We start from the raw sequence: 23,789 nt of genomic DNA, 5'->3' as shown, positions 1-23,789 counted from the left end.
TTTCTCACCTGAGAGAGTGTGAGAATGGTTAGGTTTGATGGAACTGACTAAGAAACTTACCTGGGATGGATATTAGTCATCTAGTGGTGCCATTTACTGATGCTTCCCAAGTTTTATGATGTCTGAGTACTGGCTGTTGCGGAGATCTTGAAATCAAGAATGTGGAGAAGAATGGGAGAGAGAGAGAGAGGGAATGCCTATCTCCTCTCTATCTCTTCTTACCAAGCAAAACCTATCTTCCTTGTCAAACACTGGGTTATATTAGTATGCTTGATTTAGGAGAGGTCTGGGGACTTTGAAACCCCTTTGGTTGTCACTTTGTTGAACTCCTTAGATAGTGTTTTGGACTCTTCCAAGCCCAATGGCAGGATTTGTACTGCTTGTGCCTCAGGTTTGTTCTTTTGTGTCTCCTTTTCAGGTCCCTGTCTATTGGCCCTAGTGTTCCACAAAACTTTCCCTGGGGAAGACATTTGGAGTGGACTTGTGCCACCAAGAAATTTGGGTTCCTCCATTGCGACCTGGATGACCAGGGTTCAAATCTTGGAAATAGCCTCTCTGTATGTGCAGGCGTGAGGCTGCGTACATCTGTCCCTCCCCAGACCCTGCATTGGTGGGAGCCTCATACACCGGGTTGCCCTTTTTACCTGTGCCACCAAGAGTGAACATTCTATTGGAAAGTTTTTTGCCTCAAAATTAGAACCTTTGAAACTCTTCAAAAGAGGAAACCCTATTGGTGCTTATCGCCTCACATCTGTTTTCTATGTTATGCAAGTAGAGAGAATCAACTCATCACCTACTAATCTCTTGTTCATTTGATGCTAGTGTTTGGACTTGGTTCTTTGCTGTTTTTGTGTGTTAGGTGGATTCCTCCTACTGATGTGGAAAGCCTCTTTAAGATCACTTTTTTCTCACAGCCATATAGAAGGGGAAAAGTGCTATTTGAGATGTATGAGGGAACCGGTCATTTGAACTGTATGGGAAGAAGTAATAGAATTTTCAATGGGAAGGAAAGAACTGAGGAGGGCTTGATTGAAAATATTTAAGTGAAAATAGTGCAATTGGGCCAAGACAATGGATTTATTGACCAGTTTACCTTAGATGACATGCTGAGAGGTTTGTAATGGGAAGCAAACTTATCATCATACAGATCTAGACCTTAATGGCAATGGATCCTACCTAGGTGTGGAGTAGTGAAGTTTAATTTTGATGGTTGCAGCCTAGGAAACCCTGGGAGAACAGGTGTAGGAGAATACAGAAATAATCCTTGTTCAATTAAGGTGGTGTAGAAAGGTTCATAAATAGGGAAAACACTGAACTTGAAACATATTGTGGTGGAAAGCGACTCAAAAAATGGAAGTAGATTGATTAAAAAAGAACAAATAGGGCACAGGGCTCTACAACCAAAAGTGGTATTTGGGACTCTAACATGGATTTGTTTGGCCTTGCCTCAAGGGGCTTGGTATAAAGCATCTCATAGAATTAGAGTATATGATTAGGAAAGAAATAAAGAGATTAAAAGTTACATGTGCTTGAATTGTTGAGTGCATGAATATGTTTATATGTTATATTTAATATTATTTTTACATTTTCACTCTGAATATGCATTATATGTTACATTTGTATATTTAAATTTGAGCTAATAAGCTTTTTAAAACATTTAGTTTAAATATATATTTTAAATAATACTATTTTAATAGTTTTTTTTTTTTTTTTTTTTTTATATTTTTGCATCTTTTTTGATTTTTTTTTAATTTGCACCTTGCTTCAAAAAGGCGCATGCCTCGCCTTGTGCCTTGCACCTTGGGCGCAAAAAGCTCCTTGTACTTTTAAAACACTGTTTTGTCCTCTCAACTTATTCTTCTATTTTAAATACAAGCGGTGATCCATGCAATGCACGGGCTGCTGTTTAAAACTGTATTTTTAAGAAAAAAATGAAGTAACAATTATTCATCAAAATTTTTTATATATTTCTAGTTCTTTACATATAAAATAATAAAAAATAATTTTATTTTTTTAGTTATTGATATTGAGATTCAAACTTATTCCTTTTTATATAACTTATATATTATGAGAAATACATAAAAATAACTGCTTAGCGTGAAAAACCAACTGATGGTGACTTGGTAGGTTCTCTAGTTAGTTGTAACGAGACCTAGGATCAAATCCCACTACCACTGGGGTTGGGGTTAAGGGTTCAGGGGATAGGCTACTCCATTGTGTAGCCCTATAAAGCCAAAAAATATGCTTAGCATATGATAAATAACCAAGTTAAAAACAATTTCAAAATTGAATTGACAAAGATAACTAAAGGCTCCCGTTAAGTGCTTTCTTATTGCATTTTATTATTGAACCAAAACAGTCTATGAAACAAAACTACATTAAATTAAGACATAAAAAGAGAAAAACCTAATAACCAATGGAAAGGTGAAATGGTTTCTTTAGGCTTTTATAGAAGAAGAAGATTGGTTCACCCCATGTACTCGGTGGGCAAATTTAGGTTTTGTCCAAGCTAGGGTTCATATTTAGAGTTGGCCCTTAACCTAACCCAATCCATCTAATTTATAACTCTACTTTATTAGAAAGAGCCAAAAGGGATTAATAGATATTTAAGAGGAAAAGAGGGATTTAATGGGGAGGGGAGATGTTACAAACTTTGACTATTAAAGTGGTTGGGGTGGGTGGGAGAGAGAGAGATATTAGATTTAAGAATGATCTTCTTAATTAGAGATAAATATGCATTTTATGGGAGAAATGAAGAATGAGGGTTTTAATTTTGACTTGTTATATTTTTAATGATTTAATTTAAAAGTAAATATGCACATGTGTGACAAAGGAGAGGAGGAGGAGATATGTGTGAACTCTATGGTGAGAGAACCCCTCCCCCGCCCTCTTTCCTATTTCTATTATATATATATATATTTAAATAATACTATTTTAATATATATGTTTTTGATTTTTTTTGCAGTTTCTGATATTTTTTGCATCTTTTTGATTTTTTAATTTGCACCTTGCTTTAAAAAAGGTGCATGTCTTGCCTTGCGCCTTGCACCTTGGGTGCAGAAAGCCCCTTGCACTTTGTTTGTGCCTTGTGCTATAAAACACTGTTCTGTCCTCAACTTATTCTTTTGTTTTATCTTCTATGGTCCTTGTTTAGGGGAAAATCAGATTTTGGGATGATTTGTAGTGGGCAGACATTTCATCAAGCTAGAAGTTTGTAGACTTTTCTTGATACCCAACTTTAAAAACTGTCTATTACCTCTCTAAATCTAAAGATAGGTTATATTCGATTATGTATATGTCCATTGACAAATATATCATCTCATGTTAACAAAATGTAAAATATTGAAATAAGCAACATTTATGTGATTACATGATGACTTAAGTGACATATGAAACCTAGAATTTCTGATTAAGATGTTCTGGACAGAAATGGTCACTGGTGTGGACCCCAATTTGAACTTTCAACTCAAACCTTGTTGCTCAACTTAAAATTCATGCTTTAAAATAACACATTTGCAAGGTATTACATGGGAATTAAACACTAATGGTTATTTACTTTGAAGTCAGCTTTGGACAAGATAAGACTAAGGGTCACAAAAATTAATTGGTTGAGATAGGTATGGCATGGAAAAGTTCCCCCCAAAAAAAAACTATTTATTATGTATAGTCAGCAATAAATGCAGATTGCCAACTAATGAAAATAAGAGATGCTGCAAAATAGGACTAGTTTCAAAATGCATTTGTTGCATGGAGGTAATCAGAATGGAAGTTTAGAAAATAAAGTGGGGTGGATAATAGGGTGTGGACCCCTAATCATGCTAGGTTGTTCTCCTGCAATTCCTTTTTTAACTCCCTTGTAGCCACTTCCCCTTCTTTCCCTGTTAAAGAAATATGGTGTTATCCCATTCCTCCAAAGATCAGTGCTTTCTTCTGGAAAATGTCATGGTTGCATTAATTCTTGTCCTCCAATTGGTGCTCCTTATGGAAGTTAAATGGTGAGACTGCTATTCATCTTTTAATCTCCTGTCCCTTTGCTGGTTTTATTTGGGATTGGTTTCTTTTTCTTCTCGGTTACAGGTGGAACCCTTCTAATAGCTTGGAAAGGTTGTTTGACCCTTCTGTTTTTAGTTGCACTAAAAGAAGGGGCAGGATCTTGTGGAGATGTACTAGGGCCGCAGTGGTTTGGACAATGTGGGAAGAAAGAAACTCAAGAATTTTTGGGGACAATGAAAGGAGCAAGGAGACTTTGCTAGAAATGATAACCATAAGAGTGGCACATTGGGTCAAGATCTTGAAACTTTTCTCAGGCTTCAAGGTAGAAAACTTCTTCAGATCTTGGGAAGCAATAATAGCTGGTTCATCCTCTGGAAGACAGAATTTGTGGTCTGGTCATCCCCAATTAGTGGCTGGATGAAGTTGAATTTTGATGGCAGTAGTGTGGGCAATTCGGGGTCCTCAGGAATTGGAGGGGTCATTAGGGATGAGGAAGGTAATATACATGCAATGCTTTCAGGTCCAATTGAGCAAGGAGATGCAGTTAGAGCTGAGTTCTTAGCTGCAGTTTTTGGGGTTGAAAAAGCCAAAGAATTGGGCATTAGAAGTTTGACCATTGAAGGGGACTTGAAAGTTGTTGTGTGATGGCTGAGAAAAGGGGAAGGGGTGATTTGGAACCTAAGGAATTATTTCAGACGCTTCCAATGGCTCTCAGAAAAAAAAAAGGTACAACATTGAACAGGTAGAATTGGTTGACAGCTTGCTAGGCTGTTTTAACAAAGCATCAACATGCACTCCTGTGTCTCAATTGTTCAGTCCCATTGCTCTCTTGGTCATGTGGAAGATTTGGCTAGATAGAAATTATCTTCAAAGAAGCATGGCACTCCCCTTCTTTTGTAACTAAAAAGATTATTAATTAGGTGGTGGAAATTGGATTTTTGCTGACAACAGAACAGGACTGCAACCAGTGGAAATTGAAATGTTACAATAACTTGGCATACATATTTAGAATCCCTTGTCAAGGTGACCCATCATTGTTGTTGTGTATTTATCATTATATGTGCCACAGGGGCACTATTGTCTTTTTACTCTTTTAGTTTTTATTGTACTGCACAATTCACCCTACTATATATACCAATAAAGGAGCTGTCAGCCTATGCTTTCGGCTCTCAATCTTTCTTCTTCCTCTTCTCTCTCTCTCTCTCCCCTCTCTCCTCTTTATTCTTCCTTTTATTGCTGTTAATATGGTATCTGAGTGGTTTTGAAGACCTGAGAACAGATCAAGTGCTCCATTCTTTTTTTTTTTCTTTTTAGGGAAGTCTTGGGTTTTGAAGACTTGTGACATTCTTAGGGAAGTCTTGGATTTGTTTCCTTTTTCTTTTCTCTTAGCCGTGTGCCAAGAAAACTCAGAAACCTTGTGATTGAATGTTGTGAAGAAGGAAAGAAACCCTCCTGTGGATCATATGATCCTGCTGTAATGAGGAAGGTGTTCTCGTTGGGTGTAGTATGACCTGTTGGTGTAGCGACAGTGGTGGACTGGTGTAGTGATGCAATCATGGGTCTGAATTGGTGCTGTGTTGTGATTGTTCGGACTTGGGAGTGGCCAGATCAGCTATTGGAAGGTGTGTGATTATAGGTGACCTCATAGAAATTTTTGCTTCTTGTGGCTCCCTTCTCCAAAGTTCATGTGCGAAAACACTCCTGCAGAATGGTGTTGCTGAAAGAAAAAATCATCATCTCCTTGAAGTTGCTTGGGGCATGTTACTGCACATGCATGTTCCCAAGTGTTTTTGGATGGATGCTTTTTTATCTGCCACATATGTTATCAGCTTAATGCCTTCTTGGTTGTTAAAGTATAGGACCCCACATGAACTCCTGTTTCCTAAGGCTCCGTTCTCCATTCCTATGCATGTCTTTGGATGTTAATGTTTTGTCCTCCACTTGTGGGAATTGGTGAATCTTCCAGAAGGAAAAGAACTAGTAGGATGGCTACTCAATTTGCTATTCAGTTAAGTGTGGTACAACTGTTAATTGAAGGAGATTCCAAGGTGGTAATAGGGTGGCTACAAATTCTTGAGTATGCAGTGTGGTGTTATAAGAATGAAGCCAGGAGGTTCAAGTGGTTAACAAGGGGTCTGATTGTAAGAGTACAATGGGATGGGAGACAATGCTATGGCTGACTGTCTAGCCACGCAAAGGGGTAGCCAGGGACCAGTTGTATTGGGCACAATTGTAGCTTGATTTTTTCCTTGGAGAGTATTCTGTTTGCGCCTATCCTAGTCTGCTTGTATCAGCTTTCACTTATTAAATTAATATAATATAATGATTTACTTTATTTATCAAAAAAAGAAAAGAACCAATAGGATGGAAATGGGTGTTCACAGTGAAACACAAGGTGGATGGTACAATAGAGAGATATAAGGCTTGGTTAATAGTAAAAGGGTTCATGTAGGTATGTGGAGTATACTATGTAAAGACTTTTCTCTTGTAGCCAAAATGAATTCTATCAAAATCCCACTTTGGCATTTAACTTGGACTCAAAGCTACATTAACTGGATATTAAGAATGCCTTCTTGAATGGTGGTTTAGAAGAGGAGGTATATATGGTTCAACTTCCTAGCTTTTGTGCTCAAGGTAGTGAAGGGAAGGTATGTAAGTTAAAGAAGTCTCTATATGGTTTAAAATAGTCACCAAGGACTTGGTTCAGTAAGTTCCATTTGGTTTTACAACAAATAGGGTTTAAGTAGTCTGGTTAAATCACACACTTTTTGTAAAGAAAGGGAAGGGAATGATTGTCGTGTTGATAGTGTATGTCGATGACATAGTGATTATAGGTGATTCGATTTCAAAAATTAAAAAACTGAAGTTCTTAGCTACTCTGTTTGAAGTGAAAGATCCGGGGCCCTTGTGTTATTTCCTTGGAATTGAAGTTGCCCACTCTCAAGAAGGGATCCTCATTTCATAGAGAAAATACATCCTGGATCTATTGGAAGACACAACTAACCTGGGGTCAAAGTTTGTAGATACTCCCATTGATCCAAGTCACAAGCTAAGTGAGTGTAATGGTGACCCTATAAAGGATGTTAAGCACTACTAAAGACTTGTAGGGAGGCTTTTATACTTATGCTGGGCTTGATATTGCCTATGTTGTAGGCGTACTTAGCTAGTTTATGCATGACCCTGAGGCTACCCACTTAGAACCCGCAAAGAGAGTCCTCATATATCTCAAGAAGTTCCCTGGGACTGACTTGTTATTCAAGAAGAATGGCCACTTATGGGTTGAAGTATACACTTGTGAGCTTAGGAGCTGTATTCGAAGTAGTAGAGAAGAGAAGAAGACCTGTGAAATACTGTGAATGTCGAACTGAATAGCTCAGTCGACAATACTGTTATTTATATTAGAATGTAGTACAATGATAAAAGGAATTACTGGAATGCCCCTGATTAGTGATGCGACACCCAGACAACTTAAAACATTCAACAGGCTTAGGCCCATTAACATAGGCCCAGTACAGGATAACTTAAACTTAAGTATAGGCTAATAAGAACTCTTATCAGCCGAACACTCATACATAAAGAGACTTCAATCCAACACTCCCCCTCAAGCTAAGCATGGATATCAATCATGTTTAGTTTGCCAAGTATGTCCTTGAACTTTGCTACTGCCAGCCCTTTAGTCAATACATCTGCAATTTGCATCTCAGATGGAGTATAAGGCACACAGAGTTCTCCCGAGATAATTCTCTCTCTAACAAAGTGTCGATCAATCTCAATATGTTTTGTCTTGTCATCAAGTGCAGAAGCAAAATATCGAGCTATGGCCCACGAGGTTGCTGAACTCTTATGGTTCGGAACTCTTCTTAATGAGCTTGGCATTAAGGCTGAAGGTCCTCTCAGGCTGTATTGTGACAATAAATTTGCCATCAACATTGCCAACAACCCTGTGCAGCATACTAGTCACTACATTCTGCTTCTTACTGTGCCATGTGACCAGGTTTCCTCCCACAAATGTACAGTAACCTGAGGTTGATTTTCTGTCTCCAACAGACCCAGCCCAGTTTGCATCAGTGTAGGCTTCAATTTCAAGTTTACTGTTTTTTCTGAATAGAATTCCCTTCCCTGGGCAAATTTTCAAGTACCTGAGAATTCTTTCAACTGCTCTCATGTGAGGGATCTTTGGTGAGTGCATGAATTGACTGACAACATGCACTGCATAGGCAATATCTGGTCGAGTAAGGGATAAGTATATCAACTTTCCTACCAATTTTTGGTATCTCTCTCTATCACAATAGTCCTCACCCATTGATTCTTGTAGGCCATGGTTTTGTTCTATTGGAGTGTTTGCTGGCCTGCATCCCATCATGCCTGTTTCCTCTAGGAGATCTAGCACATATTTCTGCTGACATATGTAGATTCCTTCTCTTGATCTAGCAACTTCAATCCCAAGAAAATATCTCAGATTTCCCAAGTCTTTGATCTCAAACTCTGAAGCTAGGAACTTCTTTAGTCTCTTTATCTCTTCCATGTCATTCCCGGTAATCACCATATCATCCACATAAACAATGAGTGCCGTAAGCTTGCTATCCTGTCTCCTTGTAAACAAGGTATGATCTGCACCACTCTGAGTGTACCCCACTTTCTTCATGGCCATACAAAGTCTCTCGAACCATGCCCGGGGAGACTGCTTCAAACCATATAATGCTTTCCTTAGTTTACCCACCTTCTTGCCAACATCATAGCCTGGTGGAGGTTCCATGAATACCTCTTCATGAAGATCACCATTTAGGAAGGCATTCTTCACATCCAGCTGATGAAGTTCCCATGAGAAATTTGTTGCTAGTGACAAAAGAACCCGGATTGTGTTGAGCTTTGCTACTGGGGCAAAGGTTTCTTTGTAGTCAATTCCTTCCTTTTGAGTAAATCCCTTTGCCACAAGTCTGGCCTTGTACCTCTCGATTGACCCATCCTCCCTGTGCTTTACTGTAAATACCCACTTGCACCCAACAGTGCCCTTCCCCTCTGGCAGGTCCACTAATTCCCAAGTTCTTGCTTTCATTAGGGCTTTCATCTCTTCATTCATAGCTTCTTTACACCTTAGATCAGATGCTGCCTCTAAGTACTTAGAAGGAACACGTACAGAGGAAAGAGCAGACACAAAGGAGTGATAGGCAGGAGATAATTGTGAGTAAGAAACAAAATCAGCTATGGGATGCCGGGTGGTACAAGAATGGACAGGCTTACGAAGAGCAATAGGAAGATCCAAATCCGAAGTATGTGAGTCAGAATTACCTTGAATTGCAGAGACAGATTGATCTGAGTCCAACTGGTTGCAGTCATGAGGTTGAGAGCCCTTTTTCCTTCTGTTGTAGGTAAGTATCTCCTTCTGTTTCCTAGTGGAATCTTCAGGAGCAGCTGCTGCATCAGGAGGAGTAATTGGCACATTTGGAGCCTTACTAGGTTGACCCGGAATGTCACAGCTAGGAGTAGTGGAAGATGATGGAAGACCCGAGTCAGATAGGGGAACACAAAAGGAGGGAGAATGAGAATCCTCTTCCAATCCACTAGTCTCCCCCTGAAGAGGATTCTGAAAAGACTGGAAATAGGGTTGAGATTCAAAAAAGACTACATCTCTGGTGACATACTTTTTCTTGGAGACAGGATCATAACACTTGTACCCCTTTTGTGTAGGAGAGTACCCCAAAAATATTCCCTTTGTAGCCTTGGGATCCAACTTGGTTTTCTTTGGATCCTTCACATGTATGAAACATATACAGCCAAAAACCCGTGGGGGAAGAGGAAATTCTGGAAGAGTGGGACACAAAACAGAGAAAGGGGTCTTCATACCCAATACCTTAGATGGCATCCGATTTATCAGGTATGATGTAGTGAGTACAGCTTGAGACCAGTATTGCTTGGGCACTTTGTGCTGGAATAGTAGGGCTCGAGCTGTCTTCAATAGATGTCTGTTCTTGCGCTCAACAACTCCATTTTGCTGAGGGGTATTAGCACAGGATGATTGGTGTAACATGTCAGCATCTTCCATGAATGAGTTCAGGGATTTTTCAAAGTATTCAGCAGCATTGTCTGACCGAAATTGCTTAATCTTCTTATCAAATTGTTTTTCAATCATCTTGCAGAAAGCCATAGTTATCCATGGTACTTCATCTCGTCCTTTTAACAGATAAATCCATGTGCACTGAGAATAATGGTCAATAAAACTGATAAATTAACGGAATCCATCAATGGAAACAATGGGTGAAGGTCCCCAAATATCAGAATGAACCAAATCAAAAGGAGCTCGAATTTCATTACTGGAAGTTGGATACACTGTTCTACATTGTTTTGACATTTGACACACATCACAAATTAAACTTTGACTTGGAATGCCCTTAAATAATTTGGGAAACAATATTGCTAATGAAGAGAAAGACACATGACCTAGCCTAGCATGCCATAGGTGCAGCCTAGCTATTGACTCCACACTTTCCGGACTAGTAGCAGTAGAAGCTTGTAGGGATGAGCCGATGTTTGCATCAAAATAGTAGAGGCCTCCATACTCATGACCACTCCCAATCGTTCTCCTCGTCAATTTGTCCTGGAAGACACAATGAGTAGGGAAAAAAGTTATACTGCAGTTCAAATTTTTTGTAAGCTTTGAAACAGACAAAAGATTAAAGGTAAGATTAGGAACATGTAGGACTGATTTAAGAGAGAGGTCCTTGCTTAGGTCAACCACCCCTTTTCCAGAGATGGTGGAGAAAGACCCATCAGCCACTCTCATCTTATCCTGGCCAAACAACAAATGATATGAAGAGAATAAGGAGGACATATGTGTCATATTGTCAGTTGCTCCAGAATCAATCACCCAAGAAGTGGAACCAATGGAGCTAGTTGCACTAAAGGCAGAGACTGTACCTGATTTGGCAAGAGAAAGAATTGTTTTTTAGACAGGCTAATGCCCGACTGAGAACCTCTACCTCACTAGCCGTGAAGCCCAAAGTACCTGTTCCAGAGGAGTCAGCAACCTGCCCTATGGAGGAAGAAGACACTGTTGGAGTACTTTGTGAGTTGTCACCACTGTTATTGTTGGTGGCAAGATTCCCACTTGCCATATGACCCTTATGTTGTCTCTTGTCCTTTCTCAATGCAGCTGGCTTCAGATGAGGATACAGGACCCAACATTTTTCTTTTGTATGTTTCTCACCACCACAGTGGGTGCACTTGAGGGACTTCTTGTCTGAATATCTGTTTCCCTTAGTGGAGACTAGGGCTGAATGTTCTCCAGATAGTTCAGTTGACTGTGTCTGAGAATCAAATTGCACCTCCTTTCTCCTGACTTCTTCATTTCTCACCAAGTAATAGACATGGTGTAGCTCCAGTAATTCATCTCTCCCTAGAATTTGTGACCGTATACCCTCATACACTGGGTCTAGGCCACCTAGAAACTTGAAGGCTCTGCTCTCTTCAATTTGCTTATCATGTCTCTCCTTGTCCCTGGAATTTTCCCAATCCAATATCAAGCGATGATCAAGCTCTTCCCAAAGGCCTTCCAGAGTTGCAAAGTATGTTGCAACCGTCATATCTCCTTGCCTTAGAGCTGCAATGTCTTGGTTCAATCTGTAGATTCTAGCATTGTTCTTCTTCTGGCCGTAGGTCTTGGATACCTTTTCCCAAATCTTAGCAGCTGTAGGGAAATGATTAACAGTTCTGGCAACCCGAGGAGTCATGGAGGCTAGCAACCAAGACATGACTGTGGCATTTTCCTTGCGCGCCACACGGCATACTCAGGACTGCCGACTTCAGGTTCCTTCTTGTCCCCATCTAAATAGCCTGTGAGATCACGGGAAGTAATGAAAAGTCTTGCTGAGATGGACCACTCTCTGAAGTTATACTCATCCAGCAACACACTTGTAATCTGCAAGCTGTGCAGATTAGGGTTTTCCAGGTTTGAGAACCTTGCAGCAGGTCTGTTATCTCTAGAGGAAACTTCTCCGGATAGTGACGACATCCTGACTTCAGTCTTAGAGTAGATGGCTCTGTTTAGAGCTGGCCGAAGTGTTCACAGTGCTGGACAATCAGGTGCTGGTAGCTTGCTAGGTAGACTTCACTTGAGCTGAAGCAGTTCGGGTACAGCAGCAAGTGAGAGGTTCTGGGCTGATAACCGACCTGAAATTAGGGCTCTTTACCACTGTGCTGTGCAAGTCTTGCTGGAGCTTCGAAGCTGCAGCTGTAGAAGAAGCTCTCCCCCTTTCGGCTAGTGGTAGGACTGCTGAAATCAGTCCTCAACTAGGTCTGTCCTATACAGACCTCTCTTAGTAGCCAAATAGCTACTATTTGCTGGAAATAACCTAGTAGGACATCTGCTTCTGGGTCTTACTTCCCTTGAGCCCTACAACCAAGGGAAACCCTAGGTTCGAACTTGCTTTGTTCTCTTACAACCCTAGGTTTTCACTGCAGCAACCCAGAAAAGAAGAAAGAATATGAAAACACAGCAGGAGAAGAGAGAGTGCGCCGGCTGAAACCAGGGAGAAGCTAATGCTCTGATACCATGTGAGCTTAGGAGCTGTATTCAAAGTAGTAGAGAAGAGAAGAAGACCTCTGAAATACTGTGAATGTTGAACTAAATAGCTCAGTCGACAATACTGTTATTTATATTAGAATGTAGTACAATGATACAAGGAATTACTAGAATGCCCCTGATTAGTGATGGGACACTCAGACAAATTAAAACATTAAACAGGCTTAGGCCCATTAGCACAGGCCCAGTACAGGATAACTTAAACTTAAGTATAGGCTAATAAGAACTCTTATCAGCCGAACACTCGTACATAAAGAGACTTCAATCCAACAACACTGATGCTGACTGGGTTGGGTTTGTCAACGCCCTTGGCTGAATAGAGAAAATAACAAAAATAATCTTAGAGGTGTCAAGAATGAACGACCCCCACCTCAAAGAGTCTCTTATATATTAAAAGATATGTACAATTACAAGAATGCCCATATAGGGCTGAAAGAGAAAAAGAAGAAGATATATAAGTAATATACAATAGGGACTATACTAATAAGATACATCAAGTCACAAAATCTCCACACTCCCCTCAAACTAATGCCTAGACATAAGCATTTGTTTGTCAATAAGAAAGAGATGTTGAACTCTAGTCATAGCCTTGGTGAAGATATCAGCAAGCTGCATGTCCGAGGCTACATGAGGAAGCTATATAGACCCAACAGTGAAAAGATCTTGGATAAAGTGGAAGTCCACCTCGATGTGATTGGTCATCTCATGGAAGACAGGGTTAGATGCAATCTTAATAGCACTTGTGTTGTCTGCATAGAGAGTATTAGGAGTAGGAAGCTGAATGCCAAGATCCATAAAGAGAGATCGTAACCAAACAATCTCACTGCAAATAGAAGACATTGTCCTATACTCTGCTTTGACAGAAGATTTGGAGACTATTTGTCATTTCTTACACTTCTAAGAGATGAATGAATCACCCATAAAAACACGCCACCCAAAAGTGGACCTACGAGTGTCAGGACAACCAACCCAATCTGCATAAACATATGCTCTCAACTAAATAGGAGAGGACGAGAACAGTCCCTGAGAAGTTGTGCCTCTAACATATCGAATGATGCGATGAACAATGGTCATATGAGGCTGACAAGGAGTAGAAACAAATTGACTAACAACCTGAACAATACGAGAAATATTAGGCCGAGTCATAATGAGATAAATGACCCCACAAGCTGGCGATACAAGGCAGCATCAGTAAGCAATGGACCTTCAGATTTAGATACCTTAAAATTTAGCTCCATAGGTGTATCAACATGCTTCTCATCATTAATATCAACAAGTTTAGCAAGGTCAGAGGCATATTTCTATTGACAAACAAAATACCCTTGATCACTACAATGAACTTCTAGTCCCAAGAAATAGGTGAGAGGGCCCAAGTCCTTCATGTGAAAGGAATTATGAAGTAACAATTTCAATTCACGAATACCCTCACAATCATTCCCAGTCAACATGTCATCAAGATACAAAAGGAGAATGGTAATACCCTGAGGCCATTGCCTAACAAAGAAAGAGTGATCAGAGGAACTCTGGCTATCCAGCAGTAACTATAACATCTTGAAAGCGTTCAAACCATGCCCGAGGAGCCTGTTTTAGACCATATAGAGATTTTTTGAGGTGACATACTAAAGAAGAATCATTGTAGTATCCAGGAGGGGGCTTTATGTAGACCGTCTCCTTCAACTGACCATGAAGAAAGGCATTCTTTGCATCAAGCTGGCTTATGGTCCAAGATTGGGCAGCAGATGAAGCTAGAGATTTTTTTACCCTTTTATTTTTTATTGTACTGTTGCCCGACTATATATACCAATAAAGGAGTCACCAACCTACCTTTTTGTTTCTCAATCTTTCTTCTTCCTCTTCCCTCTCTCTCTCTCTCTCTCTCTCTCTCTCCCTTCTCTTTTTTTCTTCCTTTTATTGTTGTTAATAGAAATGGGACAAACCCAAGCTTGGATCATATAAACTGGACATGGATGTAGCAGTATAGGTGTAATATGGGTCGTGTCAAGCCGGCATGGTACTGTTTTGTTATGACACCTGCACTGTAACGTGTTGTCTTGGCACAACCCAATAGATCGGGGGGGCTCAGCATGCATGGGCCCAGGTCCATCGCCCATGGGCCCATGCCGGGCTGGTCCAAGACAATTTTTTTATAAAGGAAAAAGTTAAAAAAGATACATATTTATATATACATACATACATACATACATATATATATATATATATATATATATATATATGAGTCGTGCTGGACCATGGATGGCCTGGCCCATTTTACATCTATATCTAGCAGCTAGGGGCAATCTAGTGTGTGGTGGTGGGTGTGTATGTTGATTAGACTGAAACATTGTTTAATGTACCATCATGACTATGGTTTGAATAGTAATGGTACAACAGAAGCACACACCTAGGCTTGGAACATATAAAAGGGACATGGAGCAGCCAGGGGCAATCCAATGTGTTGTGATGGGTGTACATGTGATTGGACTGAGGCATGGTTTTCGTTTTCCATCACAGCTATGGTGTGAACAGCAATGGCACACGAGAAGTGCACACCATATTGGGTGAGGTCAGGTATTGGAGAATCTTGAATCTTCAAGGTCTGCTGATTATAGGCGGTTTGCCACATTTTCTCTTGTGATTGATATCATTATTGGAAGAAGCACCCTCAAGGCGCCCTTGGAGGCTTGCCTCGCCTAATCGCCAAGCAGTTTTGTACATTATGTTATAAAATACTTTTATATTCTTAATTTTTTGAGATAATAATTATAAAAAAGACATTATTAAACTAAATATTCATTTTGTGTGTTATATACTAATTTCTTTTTATTATTTTCTTATTTGTTGGAGTTTAATCAACACAAAAGTTGCTAAATGATGTATTTAACTCTCAAAGACTTCAAAACCTGAACCAATAATGAAGAACTTAAAATTTTGTCTAATCAACACATTATCTTCTTCCACATCTTCTTCTTCTTCTTCCACTTTTTCTTTTCTTCTTTTCCTATAACAAAATAGGGTTTCAGCCCCCATATTTTTTGAATTTTCTTTTTTTTCTTCATTTTTTATGAATATGTTGATTTTCTATACTTAAACGTGAAGTTTATACTTTTTCTTATGAAATTATGGATAATTATTATGGAAATATGGTTATGGAACCTAGGGAACTACCCTAGGATACATGTTTTTTACTTGAAAAAAATCCATCGCCGAGGTGACTAGGAGAGAAGGTGCTCTTTTGTTGCCTAGCCTCGCCTTGGCACCTTGAAAACTATGTTTTACTTAAACGTGAAGTTTATACTTTTCTTATGAAAATTATGGATAATTATCAAGGAAATATGGTTATGGAACCTAGGGAACTACCCTAGGGTATATGTTTTTTACTTGAAAAAAATCCATTGCCTAGGCGACTAGGCGAGAAGGTGCTCCTTTGTCGCCTAGCCTTGGCACCTTGAAAACCATGTTTTAGAGCTTGGTTGTCCTGCCTTTCAGACCTCCTTAATGGGCTATACTACAAGGTTCATAATGTTTATAGGGAGGGTAACCAACTAGCTGATACCTTGGCAAGGTTGGGAGCAGACTCCCAATCAGAGTTTTTAGACTTTCTGATAGACTTCCTGCACAGCTCTGTGGCATCTTCACCACTGCCTCACACTAGTACACAATAGGGGCATATGCTTTATGCACTCTTATGTAAAATTGCTACATGCCTTGGGTGTGTGAATGCCTCCATGTTATGCTTCAGCATGGTTGTTCAGATACACAAGGTATGGACATATAGTAGTAAATATCAATTTTGAACATATTCTCCAGTCTTTATTTTGTTTTGTTTTGTTTTTTTTTTTACATCTTGCTGAGTGGACTCCTACATGCTGAAGTTCCACTATCAAGAAGTTTCTTCAAATAGATCAGGTAATGGTAGGAGATCTCTGTCCTTTGCCTAAACTTTTTCCTGTCCAAATGGATGTTGAAGCCTAGAAGGATCTATCATCTTAAGTTGATGCTTCAAAGTACAATTATTTCATTTCCATAGAGCTATGCCTGTTCTTGGGATCTTGTAACCATGTATTTAGATGGATCTCTAGACCTAGAATGAGGCAGCAGACAGTTTAACTAGATTAGATTTTAGTTGAACTAGAATGTATAGTTATCTGGTTTGTCCCATAACTCTTATGATTGTACTAGTTTGGATGGACTTATCACTTTTTGTATTGATGCTTATCTTATAGTTTTAATTTGTTTCTTTGTCTCTTTTAGTGGAAAACCATTGTTACTATTTATAAACCAATGATATCTATTTCAAATGAAGCTTTATTGATAACAAACAAGGTGAATATTTTGGAATAATAGCATGATGTGATGTTTCTAGTATGACTTTCAGGGCGGTGACCGACTTTTGTGCAGCAAATCTCTTAATGTCATTATTTTAATTGTTAAATCATGTGTAGTTTCAATTTATAATTACATAGCTAATTTTAATCATTCCATTTGTATCAATGTGGTTAAATTCTTCCCATTCAGGATTTGGCACTCATTGTTGTTTTAAGGTCATATTTTTAGTACGACATAATGATTCCATATACTTATTGTTGTTGCTACTTAGATATCCTTGATCCTGAATTGGTCTGTAGTTTCAGATACTATGAACATAATATATTTGTCTTTTACATGAATTTGCAGCTCCAGTTAAGTCAACACAAAAGGAAAAGCAAAGGAAACAAGAGAGAAAAGAAGGTGAGGAAAATAAATCAAAGCTTTCTTAATGTGATTAATATATGTCAGAAACATACTTATATTTTCCCTTGTCAGATACAAATGAGCCAAAACAGAAGGAGAAACGACAGAAAGGAGGGAATTCAGGCTTCCTTGCTCCCCTTCCACTTTCAGGTGCTCTGGTTAAGTTCCTTGGTACTGGTGAGAATTCCTTGTCACGGGCTAGTGTTGTAAAGAGAATGTGGGAGTACATAAAACAAAACAATTTACAGGTATTTATTTGCTCCTCTTGGTCAAATCTGATATTTTCAGTTATACCTCCAAGGAATTGAGCCATGTCAATCATATGATCGGTGTACCTCCAAGGCATTGAGCCATGTCAAAATGTTTCCTACAAGTGCATTATGATGTGTACTATGACAACAAAGGATCATGTTCATTCTCTATATCAGTTGTTTGGAGCAATTTAAGTCACAACATGTCTGATATGGATTAGTGCATGTATCAACTTTAGGTCTCGGTCATCACAAGACTCATATTTACTATATTCAAGATGGTGCAATACAGAATCTTGGTTCTTAATTTCTTACACTTGTCAATGTTTTGCCATTTTTTACCTAACTGTTATCTCTTCCTCAGTTTAGTCTACTGAAGTTGCTAATTTAAACTCCTGGCTGATGAATAGATAACCACTGCAGTTCTCATTGCATGTCTTAGCATGCCCTCGAGCTGAGACTGTCTATTTTCAAATATTCATATATTCCCCTCCTTCCATTTCACCCAAAGTATGATAGAAGGAACAATCTCTACAAGGCTTTACCCCTTCTGTTGAGTGGTTGAGCCCCTTTAGTTGCTAGGAATTGAATAACCCCTAATGGAAAGGAGACCATAAGGCTCCAAAAATGTCCAAAGTTAGCCCAGAGATGTGCAGATATCTTGCAATGCAATTGGCAGACTCCTCTACTGTGTCATGTAGACCGTACATGAGGTTATGAAATGGCACATGTCATCTTATCAGCTGAACTTTTGTCAGGCACTTTGTTAGTTATTTATCAACATAATCTTTCTAGGCTACATTTCTACAACCTCAATATTGAATTAGCTTAGAGTCATTTTAATTTTAAGTAAAATCAACTCAACTAAGCCTTGTCCCAACTATATGGGGTCAGCTACATAAATCCTGTTTCACCATTCTGTTCTGTTCAGTTCCATATCCATTGTTAGATTATAGGCCCTTAAATTGTTTAGCACTACAACCCATGCCCTTTTTAGTCTGCCCCTCGCTCTTCCAGATCCTTCAACTTGTAACAGATATGCCTAACTGATGCAATATATGGTCTTTTCTGTATGTGGCTAAATGATATTAGTCTAGTTCCCCTCATTTTTGGCCTAATATTTTGGTTTTGGTAAGAACAAAAACTAAACGTGCACTTAGAAATATAAATACAGTATTGCCTCTCAGCAGTTTGACACTTGATCAACATTTTGTAAAGTTGGATCAAATTTGACTGAAATGTCAGTATTTTTTCCATAAGACTTCTGAAGGGTTTTCAAGATACCACATAAGAGAAAAGAAAGAGCTCAGCAGAGAGCACAAAGGGGAAAAAGTATTAACATCCGGGGGGATGGGCCATTGCTTGGTGCAGCTTGTGTTGACAAGCATGAAGATGGATTCAAGTCTTGAGAGCAGCCACTTCATGCTAAAATGGGAGAGCTTAGGTACGTATCAAATCCACCATTTCCAAGACCCTGGGAAGTCAGGATGAGCACTTAGTAACATCCATCATGTAGACATAGAAATCATTTTGAGTTTTTAGGAAATACAACTGTATGATAATCTTTTCTCTGTAGGGAACTTTTCAATTGCTCTTCTTTCTATAACATTTTGCTTCAGACCTCTAACCTTGTAGGAAACTTTCCTTCAAAGGAGGTGTGGGGTAGCCCTGTACCCCCTAAAATTCAGGCCTTTTGTTGGGAAGTGGTACTCAAAAAAATCAACACCTTGGATTTATTGCAGAAAAAGAGGCCAAATATGTGCCTCTCCCCCCATGTTTGTTGCCTCTGTTTGGGTTCTGGTGAAACAATTTCACATTTACTAATCTCATGTCCCTTTGTGTTATTTATTTGGTCTTGGTTCTCTTCTCTCTTTGGCTATAGGTGGACTCCCTCCTCGAGTGTGGTGAACCTCTTTGATCCAACTTTTTACAGGCAACCAACGGTTCGTGGAAGGATTATGTGGAGAGACACTAGAGCTGCTGTATTGTGGTCAGTGTGGGAGGAAAGAAACAATAGGATTTTTAAAGGCAGATGTAGATCCAAGGAAGAGGTTGTGGAAGGAATAACTACTAAGTTTATCCATTGGTTGAAATCCTGTGATCTTTTTAAGGATTTCTCAGTTGAAGACATTTATAGAAGTTGGGGTATTGTGGCATCTACTACTACTTCCAAAGCTATGATACAGGAAGTTTGGTCTCCACCGGCACAACAAAGGGTGAAACTGAACTTTGATGGAAGCTCTATAGGTAATCCAGGCCCATCTGGTATTTTCAGAGATAATGAAGGCAAGATAATGGCTTTGTTTTCAGGTCCAATAGGACTTGGAGATTCCTTAAGAGCAGAAATCTTGGCACTACATCAAGGTGTAAAACTGGCCAAACAGTTGGGGCTACAACAGATTGAGATAGAGGGAGACTCCAAGTTGGTAATTGGGTGGATGCAATCAGGGCAGCTAGGAACTTGGCAATATAGACAGCTGATAAGGGAAATTCTTAGCATAACAAGGGAGGTGGGTGTTTGGTTCAAGTGGGTAAGGAGATCAGCAAATGGTTTTGCTGATGCCCTAGCAAAACAAGGGACTGCAAGGGAGAGTCTTTTTTGGGCAGTGCTGTAATGTTTGATGTTTATTGGATTGACCTTTTCTAATAAGGGTTGAATTCTGTATTTCAGGTTAATTTATCTCTAATGAAAGTTATCGTTTCTGATAAAAAAAAATAGTCTTTTCTCTGTGCCTGTCATGGAGAGAGAGACCTTATAGATGTATATATAAGAAAACTTTTTTCACATAATAGAACAAAAAATAGCAAAAAAAAAAACTTGTAAATAAATTGAACTTTTTTTAAAAAAAAACCCTGAGAATTCTACCATGTATTTGAGGTACAAGATGCAGATAAACTAAAAAGTCTGCCAGAAAGAACTTATTTTTTTTGTACTTGTTCTTTCCACATAATATGAAGTGTTTAAAATGTTTTAAATCACAAGAACATATAAACACTTAGGTTGCGTTTGGATAAGCATTGGGTTTTGAGCTTTTTAAAGCCCATGGTAGAAGGCCAGATTTGGGCTTTTGGCTTTGATTATTCTGACTTTTGAAGCATATTTTCAAAGTAAAAGCAAGCAATATGTGTTTGGTAACACCAATTTGCTTTCAGCTTACTATATACACATGCCAAATCCATTGGATAAATTGAATTGAAAGAAATTACAAATAACTGAATGAGATTGAAACAAACAGATTATCAAAATGAGATAAAAGCAAACCCAGAAACAGAGAACTCAACAAACAAATAACTGGTTCCTTTTAAAATAAGCTTTAGTACAGCGGCGTCACTGAAACCATTCCTAGATTTTAGCTCTTTTGATTTCTGAACTCTGGTAACCTCATCATACCATTTTCCTACCTGTGTGATTGCATCTATCTCTTATAAAACCATCAGATCTGAATCTTTCATATCAGGGACTGATATGATATACAATGAAGAGGAGGATTAATATTGTAAGGGCTGCAAGGCTTTGTCAAATGTTGATTTATGAGTTCATGCCTAATGAGACACTACGAGATTGGCTTGGTGAGCGGGATGGAGTGTGATTTAGGTTTCCCTGCGAACCAGAGAAAAGAAGTGAAGATTGAAGCCAAGAGTTTCTGCTTCGAAAAAGGTAGATACGAGGGTAAAGAGCTGTTAAAGATTAGAGAAGAAAAAAGAGCCATCATTTTCATGTTCGAGGAAGTGATTGTATGGTTGAAGGGTTTCATGGATGAGACAATTTCCTCCATTAAAATATTTGGGCTGGAAGAGCGAAGTAACTGCAACTAGGATTTGAAGCTGAGATGAGAAGAAACACATGCTGTGTGTGCCAGAGGGTAGAGAGAGAGAGAGCAGGATGGAGAATGTTTGCAGTGGCCCTACAGGAGTTTCTGTTGAAGGTAATTAGAACTCAAAGGTCAAATCTTTGTGGTGGTTCAGAAATCCGTGATAAGCAGAGATACAGAAATAAATCAAAGGAAAAACAAAAGTTCGAAGGACCTCAAGCTATAGTATGTGTTAGTGTCGGCTGTATAGAGGCAGTTTTGTCCTTTTATTTATATTGGGAGTGAGGTGTAATGTTTGACTTGAGTGATGTGTCCCATACTTAAGTAGGGGCATAACAGTCATTGTGTTCTATTTTAGAAAACTATAAATATCAACCTGGTCGACTAGAGAGAGTAATTTTGATTCTGATATCAGCCAATAGAGTCTTAGACAGGGAAAGTATCGTGGGGGCAGTTGTGAAGAGATTCAATATAAAAGGTATTGTAAACTTTAGACCTTTTGATGACTCAAAGTTCATGTTACATGAGTTGACGATGAAGTTGTGATTCCAAGTGCTGAGATGGTGGAATTCCAAGCTGGAAGGGTAAGGGTAGAGAGCTGGTTTGCGTCTTGTAATCAGAATCATGTCTCAGGAAGTCTTCTCAAGCTTCAGTTAGTAGGGCTCCCCTTTAATTACTGGAATGAGGAAATTTTGGAAAAGTTGATCCAAGTCTTGGGTGGAATGTTGACAGCTTTCAACCTCCAAGATCTTCATGCCTCGAAAGTAAGAGTTGATGGTTTGAAACCCGAAGTAGTCCATAGATGCTTATAGCTGTTTGATGATGGCCTCTGGATTAAGGTTTGGGTTCTATTGGAAGTTGAATTGCTTCTATGGAGGAAAGGTTCTAAGGAAGAAGATGGCTGCATCCTCAAAGGCTGGGTTACACGTGGAAAAGAAAGTCTTAGCCAAAAGTCATTGGCTAGTGGCCAGGTGTCAAAGGAAGACAAAGAGACTCCACGTGGGTTAAATGGGAAGTCTCGGGAAAAGAAAGTTATTAACTCAAACCTATTGGAAAACGGAGACGAAGGTTAGCAAAAAGTCTTATGCGGAGATTACTAGGGGCGGAGACACATCAGTTAATATTTTGGGATCACAAGACTTATTAAACCAGAGGTCCGAACCGGGTGAATGTATTGAGGGTGAACTAGATTCTTTTCTTGGGCAAGTTGGTGACTCCGAGTCAGGTGTTTACCTTAGTAGTCACTAGTCATGTGATTCGAAAGGAGAGGCCTTTGATGGGCTCGCTAAGGGGAGATATCTCCCCTCTTTCAACTCAAGGTAGGATCTCCAGTGACTCGGAGATTACAGCTGCAGAAATTTCTCTACAAGGACTCGAGGGTGGCGATACGTTTGGTGGTGCAAATCTTCAATTGGCTTTTGCAGATAAGGAATATGGCCTGAAGCTCTTGTCTCGATCAAAAGGAAATTTATTTGGTACTCAAGATGTTAATAACAATATGCAAAATGGTAGGAAGGAATTTCAGTCCAAGAATAGAAAAGAAGACAAGAGGAAGTTTTTAAGGCCTAAAAAAGGGAGCAATAAGAAGGAATGTCTTGGCTGAGATTAGAAAAAGAGAGGAAGAGAGGTGGGTTTGGGTGATCGCCAGGTTTGACAAATGTGGCAAGAGGATTGTTGATGCTACAGGAGAGACTCTTAACGACTATCCATTTTCCCCCATGACTAGTGATGCCGGATGTTATTCTCAGGTCAATAGGGGATCCGGCGGGATTTGTGTTCACTCTGAGTCCGGGGCTACGAGTATGACACCCTCAAAGGATAGTTGCGATTCGGGATTTCCAGCTTCAACGAGTTCGAAAGAGCTAGACTCTGCTGAAATAGAGAAGCTGGAAGCGGGAGAGGCGACGATTTGGAAAGAGTGTTAACACCGGTGCTGAACCCGAAATTGAAGACAATGATGGAGGTAAGGTTGGATGAGAGGAAGGCTTAGATGATGGTGAGGTTTCTGGTGGACAGGTTGAAAGTTAGGTTGAAGATGGCCTGCAATTTGAGGAGGTTGAGATTGGAAGGCTGGGTGTTGATTTGGGTCGAGGGAGCAAAATGGAAGAGGAGGGTCAGTCTAGTGGAATAATCAGCAGGAAATCGCGTAATATGAGAACTCGCAATATTGTTCACGTGACAACGATCTTTTCATGACTAAAACCCGGCTTGGCAGGGGTAGGACCTACAAAAAAATATAAATGGGTGTATAGAAGGAAAAGGGTGAGAGGTAATGGAACAACTAGTACTGATTATAGGGAGGTAAAAATGCAAGCTCAATCACAGCCATAGTTGTCAAGGCGACAAGGCGCCCTTTGAGGCTCGCCTTGCCTAACCGCCAAGCAGTTTTGTACTTCCTATTTATAAAATACTTTTTTATTCTTT

At 39.4% G+C, this 23,789-nt stretch overlaps 1 protein-coding gene across 9 annotated transcripts in view; it reads left to right on the top strand.

The window, feature by feature from the left end:
• The window catches only part of LOC104601935 (uncharacterized), a 58,815-nt gene that overhangs the window by 17,983 nt on the left and 17,043 nt on the right, over positions 1 to 23,789 (top strand). For 4 of the 9 annotated variants that reach the window (XM_010265444.3, XM_010265442.3, XM_088889743.1 and 1 more), the window contains exons 4-5: positions 17,246 to 17,299; positions 17,375 to 17,550. In XM_010265444.3, coding sequence (XP_010263746.1) covers positions 17,246 to 17,299; positions 17,375 to 17,550 — 230 coding nt within the window. Of the gene's footprint in view, positions 1 to 17,245; positions 17,300 to 17,374; positions 17,551 to 18,813; positions 18,998 to 19,435; positions 19,608 to 23,789 lie in introns of those variants that run through there. The other 5 variants (XM_088889742.1, XM_088889741.1, XR_016077356.1 and 2 more) reach the window with 3 other exon arrangements.

The sequence above is a fragment of the Nelumbo nucifera genome, chromosome 6, assembly GCF_055504915.1.
Source record: "Nelumbo nucifera cultivar China Antique chromosome 6, China Antique-T2T, whole genome shotgun sequence".
In the NCBI taxonomy this organism is placed as follows: Eukaryota; Viridiplantae; Streptophyta; class Magnoliopsida; order Proteales; family Nelumbonaceae; genus Nelumbo; species Nelumbo nucifera.
Note: the sequence above shows the minus strand (reverse complement) of the source record. Positions and strands in the feature narration are given on the sequence as shown.